Source organism: Camponotus vicinus, unplaced genomic scaffold (assembly GCF_025532165.1).
Source record: "Camponotus vicinus isolate PSW18456_S1 unplaced genomic scaffold, iyCamVici1.0 SCAF_9, whole genome shotgun sequence".
Taxonomy (NCBI): domain Eukaryota; kingdom Metazoa; phylum Arthropoda; class Insecta; order Hymenoptera; family Formicidae; genus Camponotus; species Camponotus vicinus.
The window spans coordinates 15,648,039-15,672,668 of record NW_028141981.1 but is presented as its reverse complement, the minus strand read 5'-3'; the positions used below and the strand labels follow the sequence as shown (position 1 = coordinate 15,672,668).

At 32.5% G+C, this 24,630-nt stretch overlaps 4 protein-coding genes across 18 annotated transcripts in view; 2 read left to right on the top strand and 2 right to left on the bottom strand.

Annotated features, from left to right (window-relative positions):
- Window positions 1-1,396: 1,396 nt before the first annotated feature.
- On the top strand, window positions 1,397-9,102 carry LOC145976885 (uncharacterized). Of its 6 annotated transcripts, none has more exons than XM_083108368.1 (17): window positions 1,397-1,795; window positions 2,012-2,139; window positions 2,319-2,420; window positions 2,554-2,678; window positions 2,770-2,953; window positions 3,123-3,226; window positions 3,431-3,547; window positions 3,637-3,737; window positions 3,884-3,932; window positions 4,095-4,286; window positions 4,388-4,628; window positions 4,747-5,248; window positions 5,330-6,012; window positions 6,289-6,397; window positions 6,530-6,572; window positions 7,230-7,398; window positions 7,487-9,102. In XM_083108368.1, the coding sequence occupies exons 2-17, from the start codon at window positions 2,017-2,019 to the stop codon at window positions 8,639-8,641; spliced, it is 3,999 nt and encodes a 1,332-aa protein (XP_082964494.1). In that variant the 5' UTR covers window positions 1,397-1,795; window positions 2,012-2,016; the 3' UTR covers window positions 8,642-9,102. The 6 variants fall into 6 exon arrangements, with proteins under 6 accessions (XP_082964494.1, XP_082964493.1, XP_082964496.1 ...); XM_083108367.1 differs by having other exon boundaries at window positions 3,637-3,752; window positions 5,333-6,012; XM_083108370.1 differs by having other exon boundaries at window positions 3,637-3,752; window positions 6,328-6,397.
- A 165-nt stretch (window positions 9,103-9,267) lies between these two features.
- Window positions 9,268-10,731, bottom strand: Rps25 (ribosomal protein S25). Its single transcript, XM_083108404.1, has 3 exons — window positions 10,591-10,731; window positions 9,793-9,885; window positions 9,268-9,574 (listed from the first exon to the last, which is right to left on the bottom strand). Exons 1-3 carry the CDS (start codon window positions 10,591-10,593, stop codon window positions 9,311-9,313), a joined length of 360 nt encoding a protein of 119 aa, XP_082964530.1. The 5' UTR covers window positions 10,594-10,731; the 3' UTR covers window positions 9,268-9,310.
- On the top strand, window positions 10,692-14,460 carry Znt86d (solute carrier family 30 member 7). 3 transcript variants are annotated; one of them, XM_083108388.1, is made up of 2 exons: window positions 10,692-11,034; window positions 11,540-14,460. In XM_083108388.1, the coding sequence occupies exon 2, from the start codon at window positions 11,583-11,585 to the stop codon at window positions 12,648-12,650; it is 1,068 nt and encodes a 355-aa protein (XP_082964514.1). In that variant the 5' UTR covers window positions 10,692-11,034; window positions 11,540-11,582; the 3' UTR covers window positions 12,651-14,460. The 3 variants fall into 3 exon arrangements, with proteins under 3 accessions (XP_082964514.1, XP_082964515.1, XP_082964516.1); XM_083108389.1 differs by lacking the exon at window positions 10,692-11,034 and adding an exon at window positions 11,044-11,179; XM_083108390.1 differs by lacking the exon at window positions 10,692-11,034 and adding an exon at window positions 11,115-11,228.
- Window positions 14,461-14,575: 115 nt separating this feature from the next.
- LOC145976882 (uncharacterized) overlaps window positions 14,576-24,630 on the bottom strand; it is a 247,049-nt gene continuing 236,994 nt past the window's right edge. For all 8 annotated transcript variants that reach the window (XM_083108352.1, XM_083108359.1, XM_083108353.1 and 5 more), the window contains 2 exons: window positions 20,450-20,659; window positions 14,576-18,448 (listed from right to left, as the gene is read on the bottom strand). In XM_083108352.1, coding sequence (XP_082964478.1) covers window positions 17,810-18,448; window positions 20,450-20,659 — 849 coding nt within the window. In that variant the 3' untranslated portion in view covers window positions 14,576-17,809. The remainder of the gene's footprint in view (window positions 18,449-20,449; window positions 20,660-24,630) is intronic.

Here is a 24,630-nt window from a genome sequence, read left to right as displayed (position 1 = left end):
TAATTAAAAATTAATTAACTTTTGATAAACGACATGAAACTGTATTGCAACGATAAATATTTATCGAATCGTAATCAATCATTACTGCGAATAAAAATTGAAATAGGGGATACATGAAAGGTGACAAGAGAATTAAATATATTATGATCTTTTGATCATCGATGCTTATTATAATATTTCTTTAACAATATTAGAATTAAATATATTTCTTGTTTAATTAACCAGGATTGAGAAAATTTAAAGCATTGGTCGAAATATATTTAATTCTAATATTGTTAAAGAAATATTATAATAAGCATTGATGATCAAAAGATCATAATATATTTAATTCTCTTGTCCCCTTTCATGTATTCCCTGTTTCAATTTTTATTCGCAGTAATGAATGATTACGATTCGATAAATATTTATCGTTGCGATACAGTTTCATGTTTATCAAAAGTTAATTAATTTTTAATTATTAATATTTATAACAAATTATGTTTCGATACTAATCATAATCGTGTTTAGTACAAAAATTACAATATACGAAGCGTTTCTCATCACTACTTTATTACTCGAGAGTCACCGCGCGAATGATGACAAAGCCGTGATATGTATAGCGCGCTTGCTATACGTCGCCAAGGCCAAACATGATATTATTGATAATTCTCTGCCGAAATATTTTACGTACTACATATACACGCGAAATTTTAAATTATAGAGGTATTTTATTTTAAATTAATTATTAAACGATTGATATATCACGGAACCTTTTGTTATGCTAATGATTTGAATTTATTCGATTGTTTTACCGCGTTTTTCCGAAGTCAAATTTTATAATATTTAGTTTTGCATTTTAAAAGACTGACTTAGAGCGAACTAAATAAATAAATAAATGATGTTGAGAAAAAGAAAAAGAAGACACATAAATAAATAAATAAATAATAGCGTGAAAAGAGAGAACATACTAATATTTTTATATAATAAATTATTATTAATTAAATTATTTATATTTTTATTTATATTATTTATATTATCAGAGGGACATATGTGTTACCCTCTGAGAACATTCGTGGACATTGGTTTTGTAGTTCATGTCCACGTTTTTAGTGTCCACAGAGGGAGTATCGCTTCCAGGGATCATCTAAAAACGGGTCATGACATCTCTCAGTCTTCTCTCTGATATAAGCATCTCTTGCATTATAGCACTCGTGTTTACCGACATTTCATAGCACGGAACACAACCAGAATCGTGCACATTATATGTTACCCACTGTGGAAACATATTCGTAGACATGGATTGATTCCACTCCAGTTCCGAAACGTAAAGTAGATTTCCGAACACAATCATATGCAACCAATCAGCGATGAGGCTCCAATAATTATGTTTTCCCTCCAAATAGAGGGAGAAGCTGAATACAGATGTATATAATTTATTCGCGTCTCAAGTATGTTTATATTTTCCTCGAAAGAGAGAGAGAGTTTTCTCAAGATTGAGAAGGCACATTTTATACAGTAATACAGATATATCCATGAAAAGCATGAAATTACAATCGATAATGCTTTTAGAAATATTGTTCCTTGCGGATGATTTGCTCTTCGAACGCGTCCCTGATCAACGACATTAACGGACGATCGCACCAACGCGATTTAAAAGTTTTTATGTTCTTTTAAATGTGATGAGTGATGAGTGCGATGTCAGGAATACAATGGTGATAAGAAGATTGCATCGGAGAGCTTTCGTATGATCTCATTGATATTCGCGGAGTTTTTGCCTTCATGCATAACGACGAGCATCTCGCCTCGTGTTAGCCAGGTGATTTTGCGTCTCTGTCCTTTCTCACCCTTAAATAACCATCGCGTATCAAAATTATTATGTCGTTACACCTGTAAAGCTGTCAACAAGTTGTTTAGTGATCGTATATCTGGCACATTGATCACACTTTGCAAATTGGATGCTCGCGGTTTATTATCATTTTAAACGATTCCTGTTCTTCAATCCTGATCGAGCTTTCTGCGATCTGTCATTCAGGCATAATGTCCGCCAGACCCGAGTCCTCTTGCAGGGCCTGTTGTTTTTGCAACTTAACGGAGGACAATGAACTGGAGTATGGCAAGTTCCACGAATATAATGGAATTGTCACACATTATTATTGCTTGGTAGGTCCCAGGTATTAATGATCTATTAGATGTTAAGTGAAGTAACCTCAAACATATCAAGATTTGAATTTGCTTTGTTGTCCCCTAACATCGATAAATATGGAATTTAAGAGATTTCTAAAAAAGCTTATAATGCATCTGTCAGAATTATATTGTTAATATTCAGTTATTATTTTTAGCTCCTTTCTTCGAACATGGAACAGAAAGGAAATGACGATGAGGGTATACTTGGATTTTTGACAGAAGATATACAAAAGGAACTTAATAGAGGAAAAAGATTGGTATATAACTTAAAAACGACACGATATTCTCTGTTAATATATTGCTCTTGAGTATTTTATAAACAGTTTGACATATTTATCAAATACTACGAATTATGAACTTAGTTTCATAAGTGGTTCTTAATATTCTTAGGTATGTTCCTATTGTAAAAAGATTGGTGCTACTTTAGGCTGCTGTAATGTAAGATGTAAACGGATATTTCATTTTCCTTGTGGGTTGAAAGCTGGTTCATTACATCAATATTTTGGAGAATTTAGGTAAGGAAAAGTACCGAATCATCTTTTACAGGTACTATAATTGTAAAAATTTTGGATAATCAAGCAATTTATTGTAATTGGAATGTTTCAGATCATATTGTATAAATCATAGACCAAAGCAGAAAATTGAGGCACATATTTTAAAACAAATTAAGTCACTAGATAATATATTATGTTGTATCTGTTATGACAAGGTAAATCCCACTGATTTTGTGGAAAGCTTATGGGCCCCCTGTTGTAAAAAAAATGCATTCTTTCATCGCAAATGTGTTCAGGTTAGTTGTAATAATATCTTCATGCATGAAAAACTTAAACTAAATGTTTGATATTACTAATTTTAAATTACATTGATTTTGTAATTCCTTAAATATATGATTATAAATCTCTAATTGCATATTTATATTTGTATTATAATTTATACTATAAGACAATTTTTCATTACAGCAACTTGCTTCAAGTGCAGGCTATTTCTTCAAGTGCCCTCTTTGTAACAATAAGCAAGATTTTCGAAATGCTATGTTGGAATATGGTATTTTTATTCCAAGTCAGTAAGTATAGAAATTTAACAAGCTATTTTTTTTATTACTTATGCATTTCTTCAAAATTCTTTAAGTTATAAATATTTAAGTTTGCAATATTAGTTGAGGACAAAAATTATTTTTAGATTAAAATATTACTAATGCTACTAATGAGATAAATTAATAATATGCATTCATAACACAAAATAGAAATATGTATTTTTCATGTAATAGGGATGCATCATGGGAATTGGTACCAAATGCATTTGAAGAACTTTTGTATAGACATGATCAATGCGACGCAGTGAAATGTCTTTGTCCAAAAGGAAGAAAGCATGTAAGCAGTAATGCGTAAGTAATAGTTGCTTATAATAATATTAAAATTTTATGTATTGTTTAATATGTGAATCATTATATGGAATATTTATGAAATATTACAGTAAATGGGAATTGATATTATGTCGGACTTGTGGATCGCAAGGTATTCACATGGCATGTGGACAATTAAAATGGGCCAATCCTGTGTGGGACTGCACTGAATGTACTTCCATATTACGTAATTATTTTCTCAATTTGCCGAAGGAAATAGTTATTATTAATTAATATTGCTGAAGGAAATATTGTTATTATAAATTATAATTATAAATAGGTGTTATATTTATATAATTGTATTTTTTTTTCTTACAGGTAATTCTAAAAATAATGAAGATGCGGAATCGGACAATAGTTCTGATGAGTATGCAATAAATTTATTTTTTAATTTTATAGATTTGTAAAAATTTTTTATAGAATTTGTAAAAAATTTTTTAAATATTTATTTTGTACTACTATAATCAAATAATTATCATCTTCATATAATAATAATATTTAACCCATACATTTTTCCTTCTATTTCTAGTTTGTGTAGAGATTCTGACTCAGACAGTGATACAGACATTTCTGTGGGGATGGATTTTCCTATGTTATGTCCATCACCCAGTTTCAGCTTTAAGTCATCTTCAAATTCATCTTCCTTGTCAGATTCCACATCTGATATTAGCTTGCGTCCTGGACCACGCTCTTTTAAGTTGCAGCAGCAAATAAATAAACGGTCGGATTATAATAAGTGTGATAATAATCATAGCGACAATATTCTCCCAAATTTAATAGACCATCTCAGAAAACAATTAACTTTTTATTTAATTTTAATAGGTTGGAATTAACACGTGATCATGACAAAATGAAACACACTAAAGTGAATCAAGATACCAATGCATCACTAAAGAATGACAATGAAAAAAATGACAAAAAAGAAAAATCTTTGACAAATAAGGAAAATAATACTCAGAAAGAAAAACAGATATCTAACAGTGATAATAGTGTAACATCTCACTCAATTCAAAAGGAAACAGATGTTATCACAATTGAGAGTGATGATGATAATGAAGTAGAGGTAAATAAAAATATATTCGGATTTTTTATAAATATTTAAAAATATTGCATTTTTTAAATCGAAAGTCACATACGTTATTCTTATCATTCTTATAATTGTATATTTTCTATTATTGCAGATTATTACATTAAAGCAAAAAACAAGTCTTTCAGCTCCAATGCAATCGACATCTCAATCAAGTATACCTCGTGTACCATCATCAAAGAATAAACAGTTAAACACAGTAGAGAATTCAACATCAAATTCATCTGCAATATCGACTAATTTATTGGAAAAAGATATTGTTGAACTACATAAATCTGTTGCATCAAAATCAAAAATTTCAAACAAAAATGAATCTATCATTTCCGAGGAATTTGATGTAGCTGCATCGCAAGAATCCATGCCAGATGTGATTATTTCAAATAGTAATGATCTAGATAATGTGGATACAGAGGATACAAGTCCTGTTATGAATATCAAAATTACTGACGTTATTTCTTTACCGCCTGAATTGTTTGAAAGTGTACCTGACGTCGCGTTACATGAAAATTCCATTGATACGACCTCTCCTTCAACGAGTAAATCATTAGAAAAACTTGTCACGTATATCGGGCCTTCAAAGCGTATATATGAAGGAGGTAATTTGAGAAAAAAAAGCATAAGTTTACATATCATGATTGCATATAATTTTGATAACATATATTATATTACATTTTCAGCAGTTAATACTGGCAATTCTAAGAAAGTCAAAGGAGACAATTACGAAAAATTTAGGGCAAATGGTTCAGTAACCTTCAATATTGGTACATCTGATGCGAGTAAGGAAAATGGAAAAATATCTCCTATTAAATCCAATGAAGTTCATAAAAATAAAAATTCCTTGAATTGTACATCTGAAAACAAACTATCCAATTTATATAATAACCAAAAAGATGATTTGTCAACCCAAATGTCATCTCATAAGATGGATGATATGAGACATACAAATCAAGCTGCAGGAAATTATTGGGAAGACAATGCCACATTACTTAATGTACAACAAAATAATGAAAATCCTGTAGTGAGAGGAACTTATTTGCCCAGTAGCAAATGTAAAAATCCAGTTTTCTTCCCATTGGCAAATGTTTATGATACACCAACGTTAAACTCGAATCTTACAAATAGTCAAGATACAAAAAACAAAGGAAACATGCATTTGACATCAAACATCATTATGCCAATGACAAATATGATTAATCCTCAAACTATTGTAAATCAATCAGTGGCACTTAATGCAAGTGTGCCCGTTATTGCAAACGGCAATCAGATGAAAATAGTAGATAAGAACAAAGTTGTCCTGATGAGAGAAAAAATGTTCGCTAATGTATCCAGTCCTGGCGATGGTTCTTCAAACGGCATATTTGTAAGTAATTTATTAAAAAGAATTTAAATATTAAATAATTTATGTTAAATAAATGTAAATAATGTAAATAATTACTGTGGCTAGTTTTTTTTTTAAATGTTATTTTGGATAAAATATTTTTGTGCAAAAAATCTTTGTATACCCCGCGTTCATGCTTTGTAAAGTAATAGTAAAATAATAGTAAACATACAATGAGCACATTATTGATTCTGGTGAGAAATACAGTGCGGGGAATGTGTGTCATTGTAAACAAATTTCCCCGTGCTTCCTCTCCAGTGTATATCTTGCGATTCTAACAGTGTGACGGGGATGCAGGCACCTGTCCTGCTGAGATTGACTCAACCGGTCGAAAGAAGACAAATCCGTCAACCAAATCCTGTGGGAGGTGAGTCTAATGTAAATGTAATACATATTCTTTTAAAGCGAAGAATTCTTGTGTAACAACTCTAAAAATAGATAATTTTTATTTCTTTCTTCTCTTTCTTTCTCTCTCTCTCTCTCTCTCTTTTTTTTGTAGGACAACTTAACGATATCCGAATAAACTTTTCTACGACAAAGAGGTATCCTAAAACTACAAAATTTTTTTTTAAATTTTCTTTATTGTATATAATAGTATCAGTCACTTTTGTCGTTATTGGCATGCAATGTAGCGCTTATCACAATTATCTAAAAACTCAAAGTAAACAATTTTCTTAAAGTTTTTTTAGATAATTTATACTAATAATGTACCTACTTAAAAAAAATTAAAAAATTGTAATTTTATATTGTTGATAAAAATACTACAAATGAAAATGATAGATATAAAATTAAATTGATAGATATATATGGAAAAATTTATAATAAACGAGCTTAATGCTAAGTTATTTTGCAATATTGTTGCAATGTGCTGTGTTTCATGGACGATTTTTTGAACCTGTTACACGATAATTTCTCTTTATTGTTAGAAATAAATCCTTCAATTCTTACTGTAGTGAATTGAATCGTAAATTAATGTTTATTAATGATTTTGTAAAAAAAAGAAAAAGAAGGTACTTATTAGTTGCAAAAAATAATTTTAATAAAGCAAGCTAAGATTTGCATTAACATAATACATATTGTTATTGTAATTCGTATATAGACAAAATACAAAATACATGATAAAGTGATAATAAAGTGCTGAAAGAGAACAAGATTTCTATAAACAATGCATCTAGATTAATATTAATCTATTAATGTAGTGTGGACAGCAGCAACGCAGCCGTTGAGTCACACAATCCTATCGCAACCCGCAGCGTCTTCCCTCGAATCACAAATAACCACAGTACCTGTCATCAACCTAGATTGATACCGCAATATATGAATTTACACGACTTAAAATTTCGAGCCTGCAAGCCAGACAATGTTCAGGTACATATCACAATAATAATCATAAATTATTAATAATTTTTTCATCAAGAGTAGAGAATTTAATTATAATGTTTTTATACATATGCAGATGGTTTTGTACGATACTTTCTCTGTAAATATTCCGATAAAAAATTTCAAGGAGAGTAAGATTCGATCGGCAAATGTAACTGCACAACAGGAACTGAAAGAATCGTCCTATTATGCAGCAGATGAAGCTTCATCCAATGCAGAATATATTGACGATATCCAAACTGTGGAACAACGATTCAAGCTTTCTCGTTCGTCAAAAAATGAAAATTTAGTTAACGATAAGACTAAGCATGTAATACATGGTCAGGACGATACAAAAGAGAATTTAGATCCCGTTAGATCGAAAATGCTTTCGCGTAATGGTACATTTGATAATAGTCTAGTGAATGACATTGGTGACACAGTGACTATCCATGATTCTTTTTGTGGCGAAACTGGCAATGAAATACGTCTTGCTTCTAGTGATACTAATTTAAGTGCATTAAATCGAACAATTTGTAATAAGAATGTAGAGGATACTGTAAAGGATGACATAGCGTTCGTTTCTAATGATCGCAACCAAATCTTGCATGGCAGCTGGGAAGATGTACAGCAGCATAAACAAGTATCTGTACACGATATGACGCCTGCGCGTACAGAAGAGAAAATTACTCGATCGTTTTGTAAAGAGAATAATAGGATAGTACCCAACGTTGATTTTGATTTCAATATTGTTAAAACGAATAAAAATATTGAGAAAATATTGCAGGATGATATCACTGTTTCTACAAATCAACATAATAAGGATAACAATATAATAATTGATAATGATTATATAGACGATTCTCAGACGATGTTACAAAACGGTTATAAACATTTAGCTAGTACAAACGTTACGAGACCAAAACTTCTAAATTGGAATGCCACCCGTGTTTCGAACATTATGTTTAATGAGCATAGTATCCTGAATAAACAGATTAATAAATCCAATTCAGAGATTAATCAGCGCTTGACATTTGATGAAAATACTGTAAATCGTAATAGCGAAAATAATTTCAAACATAATAATAGCGAGTGTTGTTGCAAAATTAGTATAGATTTATGTAGAATACAAAGTCTAATCGACTCTAAACCGGAATTGTTTGTAAATCAAAAATGCAATGTTGATAAGCGGCGTAAATACAAGAGTCAATTAAGGCCAGGGAGATTATATTCAACAACAGGTAAGATATAATTTTAAGAACAATGAATGATAGAGCATTAATCACTATCCACCAACAAATAGTGAATTACAAATACCAGCAAATTATATAAATAACATGGAACAGATGCAAATCGGAGATATTATTCTCGATGCGAATACATTTGTGCAAAATCAAGAGCCAAAATGTAGAATTAAATATTTTGATAAACATATCTCGAATAGATAGACAAAATGGAGAATATTCCACATGATAAAGAAATACAAATAACAAAGCAAAAAATGATTCATGTTTGCTACTATTATGTATACGAAACTGGAAAATACTTATTAATGAGTAATTTTGCTGTTTTTCTCAAATAATAAGTTTCTGCTCACCAGCCTTTAAATTATAACATATAATTGCCACAAATTGTATATAGTAATGTATAATAGTTATTACAAAATTTTATATATCGTTATTTTTTATATTACAATGATATAATAAAATAATTTTACTCATAAACATCACTTTTTTTATCTCCACTGTCTTGTATTAGTAATATTAAATCAATATTGAATTGTTAAATTAAAACTTTTGCTTTTTATGGCCTAAACACTTTTATATTTTGATTAGTTTAGAGATTAATAAGATCAAAGAATTAAAAGTAACCATCCAATTTTTTTAAGTTTTAAAATTTTTATTAAATTGATTTATACATATTACACTGCTGGATCGTCTCCTTTAGTAGTACGCGTATAGATGAGTTGGGCATGATGCTGCACAACCTGCTTGATTAAGCCCTTCTGCTGAAGTTCTATCAGCGCCCGTCTAGCGAGAGACCCTCTAATCTTTAATCTTTCGCTAACAATTGAAGGTGTAATCAATTTGTATTGTGGTACTTCTTTCAATAATTTTTCGTACGTTGGTTTGTCAAAGAGCACTTGATTGTTTAACTTGTCACGTACTTTTCCTTTAGACCACTTCTGCAAGTTAAAAAGAAAAAAATGTGTTAAAACAATTCTAATATAACATAATAAATATTAAAGATATATAATTTGAATTGCACATCAGACTCATTAAATTAGATTTTGCTTCCATATTTAATAAAGCTGATTAGAATTAATAATCACAATTAATAAAGCTGATAAATTGATTGTTTGAAATCTATTGAAAAGTCATATATGATAAAAAATTAACAAACCTTCTTCTTAGCTTTTCCACCAGATCCTCCCTCCTTCTTCTTCTGAGTTTTCTGAGGTTGTTTGGAGGAACCTTTCGTATCCTTTTTAGGCGGCTATAATAATAGATTAAACATAAGACACATTCGCAACATAAAGTTTGATTATTTCTAAAGATAGCAATCAGACTCATTAAATCAGTACTTTGCTGTCATAGCTGTCTAGAAAATAATTAGTCATCATAGAGATGAAGCATTAATATGAGTTATACCAAATATATATCTTCAATATTTGAGAACACTAAAGCAAAATTGGAATATTTTGAAGATGTTTTATATTGTCCAAAGTATTATGCGAAATTTTTATATTTATTTTATATATTAAAATTGACTTGCATATTATTTAATATTAATAGTAAATAAAACAGAATTGCTTGCAATTCATAGAAACATTAACACATGGATGTTTCGCTGAAAATATTAAGTATACTTAAAACAGGTTATATTTTTTAATATAATTAATTATCCTTTAATTACATCTTTAAGTCACCGATATAAAATTATTTTTCTCAATATAAAAAATATTGCACTTTTTATATTTTTAAAAACCAAGATGAGGATTATATACAGCACATGTACCCTCGAATGCAGATAGGTTACATTCCTCATTCGTAAACAAAATCGCGTCCGAAACGTATTTCCAATTTAAATTTACCATTAAAAACAAAAGTCTTTGCTCTCCACGTAATATCTCCTATATTTATCGTAGGATTACGGTAAAAATCCTCTCTGAAATCGCATAGTTTACACGTGAATACTCACCATGATGACCGATGATCAAGGAAGAAAGAGAGCGGAAGTTAACCGAGCGCCATGTCGAGTATCACTACGATCGTGGTTCCATCTATGACGACGGATATCCGGTGCTACGTTGCTCAAAGTCGCGATAAGAAATCACGTAGCGAGAAGCCACGACCACGCGTCGTTTCGATAAATTATTCCGACGCATGATGAGTTTCATCTCGCGCGTGATCTATCCCAGCACGTGACGCGCCGACTTATCTGTCACCGCTCATCCTCCTCGCCCCCCTCCCCTCATCGCGTCAGAAGCGGTTGCGAAGCATGGCGCTCCGTCGTCGTGTGTCTCGCGCGCAACCCGCTTTTCCGCGCCTTTGACAGCCGGCATGTGTCAAACAACCGGTGATTAACGTCACCGAACATCGCCGGTTTCGACCGTGGACTCGATTCATCCGATAGCCGTAACAGGTGAGTCGAGAGAGAATTGCAGGTTATGATACCCACCATTCTCCATAGACGTGTCACCGCATTAGCTGTACACGCGACCGGACATACGCGCGTATGTGTGTACGTGTTGCTCCAATTAATGTCATTGTCAACAGCTGGGGATGCTGTACGTTGTAATTCACGATCGATTCGATTAATTACCTTGATTAACAGTAGTAGGTTTTGGTAAACAGTAGTGAATTCTTATTAGAGTTGATACTTTATCCGATTTCTTTGGAAAAATATTTTAGTAATGAGTGAATTTTTACGCTGAAAAATTGTCTAAAAGTTTCGTAAATTCTGAATGATTACTTTGACAGAATGAAATATTCTCTATCTAAAAATATGTTTTTTATCTTAAAAATAATTATGTATATATCTGGAAAAATTTTGATGAAAATATTATGCAAAATTTTTAAATCTTATTTTGATAATGTTTATTCTGTTATTTTGTACTTTTTTCACACGTTTAATTTTTTCCTTATAGGACAGATTTTGGCTTACAGAATTGACATCGGGACGATTATAAAATGCTGCCACTTTCGCACAGTCCACGTGATTCACGCTCCAACTTCCGCAGTAGAGTGAAAGAGAAGCTGTTGGGTTGGAAACGCCTCATCTTTTCCGATCAGAATACCCGGAATTTATTCCTGTTTCTGATCCTCAACTTGTCTTTCGCCTTCGTCGAACTGCTCTATGGAATATGGACCAATAGCCTTGGCCTCATTTCCGACAGTTTTCACATGTTCTTTGACTGCACTGGTTTGTTATTTGGTTTAGCAGCATCCGTCATTACAAAGTGGAGAGCAAACGAGAGATATTCGTATGGATATGTAAGAGCAGAGGTATTAGGCGGCTTTGTAAATGCCTTACTCCTATTATTCATAGCCTTGTTTATTATGTCTGAGGCGGTGGAGAGGGCGATTGAACCACCAGAAATCAAACATGAGAGACTATTCGTGGTTTCTGTCTTGGGACTCATAGTAAATTTAGTAGGAATATATGCATTTAAGCATGGACACGGACATGGTCACAGCCATAGTCATAGTCATGGTGGAAAGGGACATCATGGTCACGCCCACGACAATTCCTATTCTGTCCTGAATCACAATTATGATCATCATGTCGAAGTCGACATATCATTCAGTGGAACAAATTCGCAAATTATGAAGGGAGTGTTCTTGCATATACTTGCGGATACTCTCGGCTCTGTGGGCGTAATTATATCAGCGGTGCTGATGCAAATGTTCGGTTGGATGATTGCCGATCCAATTTGCTCCATGCTCATAGCAGTATTGATAGTGTTAAGTGTAATCACGCTGATGAAAGAATCATGGGAAATACTCATGCAGAGACAGCCAGCAGCTCTAGATCACATTCTACCGCAGTGTTACAACAAAGTGACGCAGATACCCGGCGTTTATACCGTACAGGAACCACACTTCTGGACATTGTGCTCGGATGTGTATGTCGGATGCCTGAAATTGGAAGTAGCCAGAGCAGTGGATCCCAAATCCGTCGTGACAACGACTCAAAAGATTTTCCAAGCGGCGGGCGTGAGACAGCTCACGGTTCAGCTAGATTACGCTCCCATGTGATCCACGAAAAGCACGTGCGTTGTGAAATATTCTTACAAGTGTCCCAGAAGTGTATTTATATACGGACTTTGCCGCAAGGAAACGAGAAACACGATAGTGCCACAAATTGTCTTCGCCGCGTCAAAAGTCGATGATTGTACACTTTTGAATGGTAATCCATCTCATCTTGGACTACAAATCGTTTAAGAATTGTATATGCCTTATAGAAAAATTCTGCTAATACAATACTGATTGAAGAATAATTTCTAAAAGAATATCCAACTAAATCAAATTACTAATTTAGTCATTTTTAAAATGGAAACATGTACAATTAGAAGACAAATGTATTTCTCATCATCGTCAGATATATGAGACATTAAAAACACCAGTCAGTTATATCTCTCCTATTCCAAAATCTCTGTGAACAAAAATATTGCTATTTAACTTTATACAAATACCTCACTGTTATTAGAGTGAAGGTTTATCTCTCTATTTGTATGAACTTTTACTTGTAACTATTCGTCTAAGCATTTCAGATTCAAGTTTAATTTAGCTCTATCATAATGTAAGAGTAGCATTGCTTAGATTTTTTATTTTTGCAATGATATTTTAAGGTATGTCTAGCATATTTTTAACAAGACCTCCAAGACAGTGTGAACGAAAGTGTGCTAAATATTACATAATTTGCCTATTGATTTATTGTTTATATAGAATTAAATTATTGTAAACTTGTAATGAGAATAATGCAAATGACCATAAAAATTTGAGAACAGCTGTAGGAAGCTAGTCATATCTGTGCAAGCAACAATGGAAAGTACATACAATAAATAACATAATGGAAAGAATACTTTTACGAAAAATTTATTATTTTATATGTTGATCTAAGAAAAGAGGTTGCAATTTGTATTTTCCGTCCATGCTAAGTATTATCTTCCTTTATTAAAGTAATACGTTGAATTAATAAATGTAACTTAGCATGTATGGAATATTTGTTGAATATAATATTGATTGTATATATCATCTGCTGAAGATTTATATTATTTGTATATCATTTTATAATTATAATTATTATTATAATTATTGGAAACCAAAATCGACATTGTAGACAAATATTTATTGGAATATTCAATCAATGATGAAAGATTGAAGCTTATGAAGGTACATAAGCCAGGATCCAAAGAATTATAAGAAAAAAACACATATGTTCTTTTTTTTCTAAGAAATATTTTGTCTTTTACTATGATTTAATTTTTTTTTTAACGCAATTTTTCCAGATTTTTGAAAAAGCTATGGATAATCGAAATCTCATATCGTTAAACGCAATGTTTTTCTCTAAACTTTTTGATTTCACACACAATTAGATGACTCGAGACATTTAGAGTAACAAGAGATAATAAGAGCGATAAGAATAGTGCGATATTTACATGCATATTCTATATGTATCAAGTTAATATAAATAAACCGATATTATTCGAGACATTACTTTCAAGTGTGATGTAACGCAGGCCAAATTTAACTATTATGTTATAATAAAATATCACTATGAAGTTCGATCACTATTGATTTTAATATGACTGTAGACAGTCATATTTATATATCGCGATGTGTGTGTGTTAGATACAATGATCGACAATTAATGTTTTTTTCCAGACAAACGATTCCAGAGATAAGAACGAATATTTGTATAACGCATGAGAAAATGCATCGTGCTTTGCGAATCTTTGTTACGTTTTTCCAATATTTTCATTACATAGATTTATGAATGCGCGGATGCGTGTGATTATTATAAAAAGATGGAACGTGTAAATATAATAAAAATACGTACTTACAATGGGTTCTTCATCCCTTAGAAATTTACAGCTTGCGTCTGCTTGTCAATTAATGATTATTATCGACGCTTTACAAACATTTGGAGCACGAATTTTTTATAATTGTTGATAAAAAAATGAAAAAATTACATGTTTAATTTATTAACATATATATTATTAGCTAATCAACAATATTATCTATTTTTCCAAAATCTTTCTCTGCATATCATTTTTTTAAACTTTAATAATCGTATTTTTCTGACTAATAATAAATCGAGTGTAGCCTTTTTATCTTTAATATGATAGTAATGATTAAATGATAATATAAACTAATCATTAGTTTTTTAACATCGTATCAATTTCTTTTACGCAAGTTTGTTTCGCATTTGTGTCGCGCATTGCACGATTATCGAGACGAAATTCTCAAACACATATTACATTTATTTGGAGAAGATATGTATACACATATAAATACATAAATATTTATAATAAAATTATTCAAGTTGATTCCCGGCACATGCGAATATGTCGGGCGCTTATCTCGCAAGTCGCCGCAATTTTAATCGCTTGGCCACGTAACTAATAATATATGTTTGTGTATTTACTTGTGTGTGTGCGCGTGCGAGGACGTGTATGTGTGTGTGCATTGTATATATGTATATGTGACCATCAACTTCAGTCTTGCCGAGTGTTGATTTTCTCGTAAAATGGACTCACAAATGTTAACAGATCGCGATTGTACGCGGTATAATCGGAGAAATTCTTATGTACATAGCAAACTATCAAAAATGACAAAATTCGTCGTACACATGCTCGAGCGAGAGCACTTACGTATCTAGTTTCGGATAATAAAGAATTACGCGGGATGGTGCTGTATATTCTGGAAAAACACCACGAAAAGGGAGAGGAAACTCTCAACGAGTACTGTCCTTTATAAGCGCCAGATGAAATCCGAAATCATAAATCAAAAAAATCAATGCAATCAACAATCTTACATTTCCAATATTTCAGTTGTAATTTTTTTCAGCAAAATATGTTGGAGCTAATAGATTCTTTAGAGTAATTAATTTAATTATAAAATTATTTTTTCAGACATATAATTTTTTCTTAATTTTAATTTGAAGATCGATCACAAAAGACTATAAAATATTAGAATATACAATATTTTTTAAATGTAACATTTTTCTTTAAAAAAGAAGACACGCTGAAACTAAAATTAAAGCCAAGACTTTTAGTAAGATTATTATAAATCGAATTTTCCAATTTTCCAAAATTAGTATTTAAGAAAATTTTTATAAGATTTAATACATTTATTTTTTCATAGTATATATTATGCATTTGTTAAAATTGATGTCAGATTTTCGATCGACGCTTTATATAAGGCGCAATTCAAAAATCAACAAAGCTCCCTTCGCGTTTCGCCGATCGCTTTCTTTTATTCCTATTAGTGGTTCCAGTTGAATGGCAGTTATCGTTGGTGCATTTGATCACGATCGATCATCTCATCAATCGAAATCACGCGTAACATCGTTCTCAGCTTATGTAAGATACATTTTATGGGATTCGTAGCACAATCGCAGGAACGACTTTCTAAAATGTTTGCGCGACATTGATAAACGATACCAAAGCATTCGCAGTTTACATCTAGCGCTAAAGATGATCGGATCTATTCGTCTATTGACATTGGAAGCGATCTTTTTTTTTAGATAACGTGATATATATATTAACATCAAGTTTAGCGCTAAATGCTTATGCGAAAAATGCGGATCTTCGAATATTATTATGTTTGGCAGTCATCTTAATTAGAATAATTAATTATTTTATACAACAATAGCCTGCATCGGTGCCTGCATGTGTACTCTTTATCTTAGAGAATTACGAATGTTCGACTTTCTTTCCTTTCACGCTTTCCGCGGAAAAACGCATAATATATACGTACATAGGTGTATGTGTTTTTTATGTATTCTATCGTTTAAAATTTAATCTATAAAATTTCTTCAAGTCTCCAACAACACGCAACCCCCTTGGTAAAGCTACCGTATCTTCTCGCCGATCACAAATGATAGTCGGTCGTAATATTTAATAATATCGTGTGACGATCGTATGTGATCTATATCGTTAAATAATATATTACTCTGAATCATATCTTACATCTCCATCTAACAACAACGAACGGTACTTATGTAATTGCAACAGCCTCTTGTTTTCCCGCTTAAATATTCTTCTCGCCTCGCGATAAATCTTTCCGTTTCCTCTCGCATTCTTTAAAAAATATTAAAAGGAAGATTCTTTCACACGGAACTTCCATTCATCCAACGGAATTCCAATCGAGTTCTTCCATATTCTAACAATAATAATGTGATTTATCCATAAAATTCCATTGATTACAATTATAATGAATTAAATATGAAGTAAACATATTTTGCTCCTATTCATTAAAGTGAATATTTACAAATATATGAACGAAAATGAAGATTTGAAAAACAAAGATTTTATTCGCATAAAAGATTGTAGAAAATATATAAAAAGATGAAAAATAAATATATATATTAAATGATTTTTTTTATTAATATCAACTCTGATAATAATGCTACTTGCAAGTTAATACTTTTAGAATAATTATGTTTTTCGCCTAAAAACAAAATTATTCAAGATGAAAGATATATTTTTTGTTTTAAATAAATGTTTCTGCTCTCGCCATTTGGCATAATTTTTATTCATATGATCCAACATCGATAGTCAGTGATATTCATTTTATTAGAATAGTGAAAATCACTTTATGTAACATAAATTTCTTTGTGCTATTTTGATATCATTTCTTGAAAATGTTAGATGAGCGAAAATACTTTCCGTTGTCGTAATGAATCATCCTTGAGAGCTAATAATCGCTACCTATAAAGTCTATATTGTAGATTAACGCGTCCCGAAACGCACGCGCAGGAAACGAAATCACAGTAAGACAAAAATCCATAAAGTTAACCCGCATTTCTCTTTTACATTCCTCTGCATTTTTACCTCTTCTTTACCGTCACACGACTAAAATCGACGTTGATTTTCGCTTCATATATTCTTCGATTTATTCGTCTTTTCTAGAAAATCTGTATTATATCTCTGTCTTACCTATCGCCTCTTTAATTTTTCGTTTGATTCTCTACAACTTCCTCAGAGTACGATCTACCGACTTTATTTCTTCTTCTGTTCTCTAGCCCCTCTTCTTATCTCTCTGGATTCTTTAGTCCTACCACCTCATTCGCAAAGAGATCAATCATTTCTCTCTATCTTCGGTAGACTCTTCGTTCCCTTCGTTTCCTTCTTGCCTCGCGGCAAATTATTCCAGGGTAACTTCCTCTAAAATTATCATTCGCGATCTCTTCATTTCTTCTTTCCCCGGCCACCCTTTTGCATCTTCGTAATCTTCAGACGACAATTAGGACCACCGGTATAAACTACTTCCGTCCTGCCACCTTCCTCGGCCGCGGTCACCAGAGCCTTGACCGATCTCACGTGCACGTCTTTGGTACTGATTTCCAAAGCGGTGCCGGGGTAACGATCACGCACGCATTTGCCGATACTGGTAGCCTGCGTCTCGGTAAGTTCGACGCCGTCCAAGCATAACCAGGTGAGGCATTGCAGATGCGTAAGGATTGTCTGCACAAACACGTGCTCCATTTGCACTCGCTTAGCGCTGTCGGTGACGATCAGACCGATCGCCCTGAGAAAGCTCAGGCCGCACAACTTGAGGTACTTGGCGATCTGCCGCATCGTGCGATCGCTGTCTTCCAAAGTGATCCGCCAAAAATTGATCCGGAGCGACTGCAGACTGCGAAAATGCGCCGCCAGACAGCAGAAGAATTGCTGCAATATCTTGTCATCGATGAAGAGCAGAGAGCCGCTGCTACCGCCGATCGTCGACTTGTCCAGCGACAGGTCGAGCTCGCTCAGCGACGTAAAACCCGCCAGGAACGGTAGCAACAATGGTCCACGTAACGCCAAACGATCGTTCACTGTCACCTGCAATCAGAAATAATTTCCTCGGTAAACCTTATCGAGCGCAATTTGTTTCGCTCGCTTTCAGCTTGAGAGACGTACAGGGTGATTCCTCAGATCTGGCAAGCAATTTTTCGTTTCTATGAGTTCTCCAAATATTTTAAATTGATTTTCTTAATTTATAACAAACAATTGAAAGTAACTCAATAAATTTAAAAGAACATTTGATATTTATTTTACAGTGAAAATTTATTTTTTAAATAAAATTTAATTTGCAAGTTTTTAATTTAAAGATTTTTTAGCAGAATCATACATTTTTTAGTTTTTATTTCAAAACTTGGGAAAATTAATCTTAAAGTCACAAGAGAGAATTTAAATTAGTTTAATCTTCTCGAGCTTTTAACAAAAGTGGATTAGATTAAAGTGTTGCATCAAACTCTTCAAGGAGAGAGTTAATTAACAAAAATACTTGAAAATTGAAAGTTTACGACAAGTGGAGATATTTTTGTTGAGAAAAAACTGGACTGTAAATTCGTAAAAATGCATCTGTAAAGTTTGATGCTTTGTTTAAAAGTCACCCTGTAGAAAAAGGGAAGCAGAATCGAGAGTTGGTGTAATGCGGGGACAACGAAGACGAATGTCGAAAGGGTTCGGGACGTCCTTTATTTATCGCCATCGTAGCACAACCAACTGTAATTGCGCGTGTAATAGAAAATATATAAGTTACATAGATAAAAAAAGGAGAGCACACAAGATCTGGCAAACATTTCAAGCAAACATACAAGTGGCATTTCGAACATGAAATGAGATAATTGCTCCAATATCCATTTTTTCTTTTTATAAATATACAAATAAATATTTATTGAAATAAAGTAGCTAAAAATTATGTATATCATATTCAAAGATATCATATTTAGCATTAAAAATGATTGTAGATTTTATTTATGTATATGTGAATTATTCTTATTAAAGAGGCGTTTGTTGATGGCTACAATTTGATATAACTGACATGTCTTGCATTTTACAATCTCATAAAAAAATTTGAGATGAATTCTTGGACAGAGATGCTTGGATCAGAGTTTCTTGATTAGAATTCTAGGGCAACGAGAAGACAATATCCGGGATGTTACGGGATGGTCCAGCACGTTCACAATTTCCTGACTAGGGTCAAAATTATCAGGAAGAAGGAGACGATATTAGACGAGGGAAAATGATATTCGGTATTTTGGTCGCCTAACCGATTCTCTTCGTGACATGTTTCATGAACCGTATAGAGGAGATTCATTTTTCAAACGAAACGGATCATCTCCGTGAGAGACAGGAACCCGGATCACGAACTATTCTGCCCTGGATCGAGGCGCGAGTGTATCTAATGGGCTCTGCGAGATCTCGGAAACACGATAGGTATACCAGCCTTATATACATTCCAGGGAGTTCGAGCAGAGAGACGGACAGTTACAACTGCGTCTACTACTACTACCGTGGATACTGTGTACGAGTGTTATCTTCTCGTAACGATATGGATATCCGCATGTAGCGCACTTGAAGACATGTAACCGCATCAGTGGATGAGCAAGTTTCGTATGTTAGTCCAGTATAATGGAATTGCATATGTTATTAACGTCAGCGTTGTTATATTCTGGGACCAGATTCGTAAGCGAGTTTGTAAGCGAGTTAGACCATTTAATGGCTTCCCTTCTAATTATTTTACGTACTTCATTTCAAATAATATAAGATAGTTCGCCGAGTTATTTTACACAAGTTTCCAAACTTTACTATATAAATCGTGATCTATTTATGTAGTAACATGTTTGTGAATAAAAGCGTTTGAAATGTAAACTTTAAGAAAATTAATTCTCAATTTTTATGAATTAATATTTAATGAATTAATTTTTAATTATAAAAATATTTTTTTTATTTTTCGATTTTCATGCTGCCCAAAGAAATTTTAATGACAATTGTAATTTTGAATATTCCGATTATCATTTTCGGAGCAGTATTCGAGAAAACAATAATCTCGCTCACCTGGAATCCCGCTAATCTCAGGAAGACGATCGCAGGACAGGCTGGAGGTGGTGCGGCTCGGAGAAGTTCGGCACCGGCATCATCGCGACGTCCTAATCTGGCTAAGGGACCCTCGTGCACCGCTAAATGCAAACGTGCGTTACACAGACTCAATTCACGTACGCTCGTGTATCTCAACAACTCGGAAAACACTGCCAGACTGTCGGATTCCTGTTAAAAGCAGACAAATTAAACTTCAAGGATACGATTATACGTAAACATAGTTATAAAAGTATGCATATATAATTTATATTAATCATGTTTAAATATAAAATAAATTACTCCTTTTTATTCATATAAACTTTAATATTTAGTTTGAAAATATTTACATTTTCATAATCGCTTTCGAATTAAATGTGTTTGCTCTTATTTTCTGTGTGTTATTCAGTTAATCGATATTAGCTGCTTTTTCTAGAAAAAGGTACATATATATTAAGACACCTGAATTGCTTTTACTTTTATCAGAGGAAAGTGTTGAAAATATTAAAAATTAATGATTGTGCAAATGTCAAAAATTACAAGAGTTGATTCTTAATCAACTTTTACTTATTAAAATACAATTTTTTTAATACAGTTATTGATGCAAACATAAGTTTCTTTCAATTATTAACTAATTAATTTAAATGCAGTTATTCTTTTTTTACTTTGCTTGTGTAATGACAAATGCAGGGTTTGGTGCCGCCTAAGATGCTCGCATCAGTTTACAGCCAGGGCGCTTAAACGCACTTTACATCCCATATGACGATGTTATATTATGTCAAGAGCGCAAAGTGATTAATACCTTCCGTTAAATCGCGCGAAAATGACGTGGACCTGTGAAAATTTCGACGTCAGAATCCGTAAGCGCAGCATCCGCGCAGTTCCAGGTTCGCTGGAGCTCCGATTAATCCTATCCCGGTGCGCGCACCTCGTCGCTCTGCACCCGGATTACTTAGGTCTCACTCGACCTAATCTGCCACGAGAATGTCGTTAAGTCGAACGAAAAGCGTTTCAGCTCGCGCTTCGTCGTCGCGACGATCTCGCCGACTATACGTCGACGTTATTACGTTATTCCGACAATAAGACAGCGAGAGAGGAATTGCACAACGCGAATTATACGGGCATCGCTGCGCATCGCCCGGGGACGATGGTAACATGGGATTAACGAGGCGATTAATCTACCAAAGTCATCTTCTGCGAATTAATCGACGCTTTTCGTCGCAAAGACGAATTCCCGAGAGAAATTTTCCATCAAACTCTTTCTCGCAAAGTCTCATCTCCGAAGCGTTTAAGCTTCTAATTAAGAGTTAAATTAAATGCACTATCGAGAATTTTAGATTTCCTTTATCGAACGAGAAGGATCCGAAAGCATGGCAGAGCCTTGCTCGTTCGATCCCAAGTCATGAGAGCGGGACACAGGGAACGATGTAGCTTCATTATGCAAGAAACGTCGTCACGTACGGGGAGTGTATCTCATGGGAGTTGGAGAGCAAGCAGAGGGAAGAGCTCGCTTCTCTACGGAAAACTATGTAAGCGGAAACCCCGGCTGTTTGCCCAGTTTACGCGTCGTACATTAAACGCGTGCGTTCATTAATAAGTTAGTTTTACTTTCGAACCTTATGCGAGATTTATGCGAATCTTGAGCTGCGTAAACCAAGCTTGACGAGTTGTGCGAGACGCTGACGGCGAAGTTTTTCGAGGCGATATAAGCAACACGATTATTCTATCGAACGTGATTAATAACGAGATGAGATATTTTTTATAAATATACTTTTAATACAAATATTTTTAATAGTAAATACTGAAAAATATCCTTTTTGATACATACAAAAAACTTTGCCTTTTCATAAACGAACATTGCTTTTTACATATGTATCTCGTTCAGATTATTGTCAAATATATTATTACATTATTATTAATTATTATTATTATTATTATTATTATTATTATTATTATAGAGAAAAATATTATTTAAAATTTTGCATAATTTAAAATATGTAATTAATATATTTCGTATGACATATAAAGAGATTATAAAGTTTATATATATTTGAATTTCTTTTTTGATAATTTTAATATTTTTCTAATAATTACTTATATTAAGATTAATAAAAACTTTAAGATTAATAAAAAATATATTTCTTTTAATTATTTCATGAATTTCATTAAAAATCAGAGAATTAGAGAGATTAATTTTACTGTATATTACATTAAATAGAATAGTATTGGATACCAATAGAATATTGATATTTTCTTTCCTTCACTGTAGAACTCATGACTCTCGAAGCAATTTACATATCAGTTAATGTAAAATAACGACATTCTTTTTTAATTAAAAATTGTCGTCTATCATGCATTGTGATAATTATTCTGCAGTCGGCAAACAGGGTCAAGGATAGATTTCGTTCTCGAAAGGAAACATTCGATTATTTAATCCAGCTCGCATCTCGATCAAATGAAAAAAAATATTTCAATAGAGGTAAATAAGTCTAGAGAGTAAATTACTTACAATGCTTTGACAGATTATTACATTTTATTCAATATGACGCGCAAATAAATGAACAACAAAGAGATATATCTATAATTATTCGTAATATTTATCATACACACATATACTATACATATATAAATGTGTATATTATATGTATATTAATATCTCAGACTGAAATGACTGAGATTCAAAAAAATATATTCTGAATAAAAGTTCAGTATGCATATAATTAAATTTGATAAAAGATTTATTTTCTGTTTTAAGAATCAAATGTTTCGTTTCATGAATAAAATATTTTAATTTTAACGTGAAAAATATTTAAATCACACAAAGATTTAAAAATACGCAGCATGATATTATATAAGAAATTTCAACTCGCGTCTTTATTCCAAAATTTTAGAAACACTGTGTTAAAATTCTATCTTGAACTAGAACAAATACTTTATATTATATTGCATTTTCAAGTCTCCATTATTTCTCGATATGCGCAATTTAAGTTCTTAAACACGCATGTATGTGTGCGTGTTTTCCTGATAATATTAAATTTTATATCACACCATATTTTTTCTTTATTCAATAAAGTTTCTAAACTGGACAAGTTCTATAATAGCAGTTCAACTCTGCAAGAGAATCACTGATACACACTCGGTACTGGGGTGACCTAGTTAGATTATGTATATATAATTTTTTTCCTAATTTTTTGTCTATCAAAAAAAATTGATACAGATTTTGAAGAGACAATTATATTTAAGACAATCAAAAACACAATTAAAGAAATATTTTTATTTGTTTATAAAAACTAATTTAAATACGATTTTTATAAACATAATTTTAAAACACAATTTTCACTAAATAATAGATAATAAATAGATGTACAAAATATTTAAAAAAATTCTTCCATTTTGTTATTTTTAAAAGATATTTGCAACTAATTTTATATTTTTTATTTGTCTCTAAGTGTGTTTAAATAATTAAAAAAAATACTTTTAAAATATACCTTGCACATACACATGTAAATCTCCAAATGTGCAAGGCTACGTAAGATTAATAAACGAGAGCGTAAAATGTAGCGCGTTCTGTCCTTTGAGGTTCATCTCGTGGAAAATCCTAAAGTAACGCGGAATTTATTGTTGCTAACCGCTATATTTACGAGCCGGTAATATTTATTGCTTCCTGACAAGCGTTTGTTGACGAGTGTCGCTTCCTGGGTAGTTTATTCTCCAACTCGTTCGCGAAATCCTGCCTGGTTTCATCAGCGCGCGGTTGAAGAGCGGAATGAATAAAATCGCGCGGCGCTGAATCCAGCACGTCGTTGTCAACGTCGAGATGAAAACCGAGTGAGACTGCGTACAATATATATACGTGCCTTGAATTTGTTTTTTGAGACTATTTAAAACGAAATGTGCGCCTGAGAGAATCGTCGACGACAGCGAGAATCCGTCTTTGATATCATTTCGCGGATGTGCGTACAAAGTATTCGTCGAATCCGCGATTCGTTAGCGAGAAATTGCATTCGCGTTCACTAGAGATTGTACATTCGATGCACATGCAACCAGTGATAAAGCGCTCCGAGAATTATGCTAAGAATAGTATCTTTATACGGAATAGTATCTTTATTCTCGGGATCTTAAAATGTAATTTTGAGTAAAGTTGCGAATTTACGTGTACATAA

Coding starts and splice junctions, on each gene's coding strand:
- LOC145976885 (XM_083108365.1), top strand. CDS start 2,017: ATGTCCGCCAGACCCGAGTCCTCTTGCAGGGCCTGTTGTTTTTGCAAC. Junction 6,398..6,529: donor TCAACCAAATCCTGTGGGAG/GTGAGTCTAATG, acceptor TTTTTTTTGTAG/GACAACTTAACGATATCCGA. Junction 6,573..7,229: donor AACTTTTCTACGACAAAGAG/GTATCCTAAAAC, acceptor CTATTAATGTAG/TGTGGACAGCAGCAACGCAG.
- Rps25 (XM_083108404.1), bottom strand. Junction 9,575..9,792: donor GTGGAAAAGCTAAGAAGAAG/GTTTGTTAATTT, acceptor TTTAACTTGCAG/AAGTGGTCTAAAGGAAAAGT.
- Znt86d (XM_083108388.1), top strand. CDS start 11,583: ATGCTGCCACTTTCGCACAGTCCACGTGATTCACGCTCCAACTTCCGC.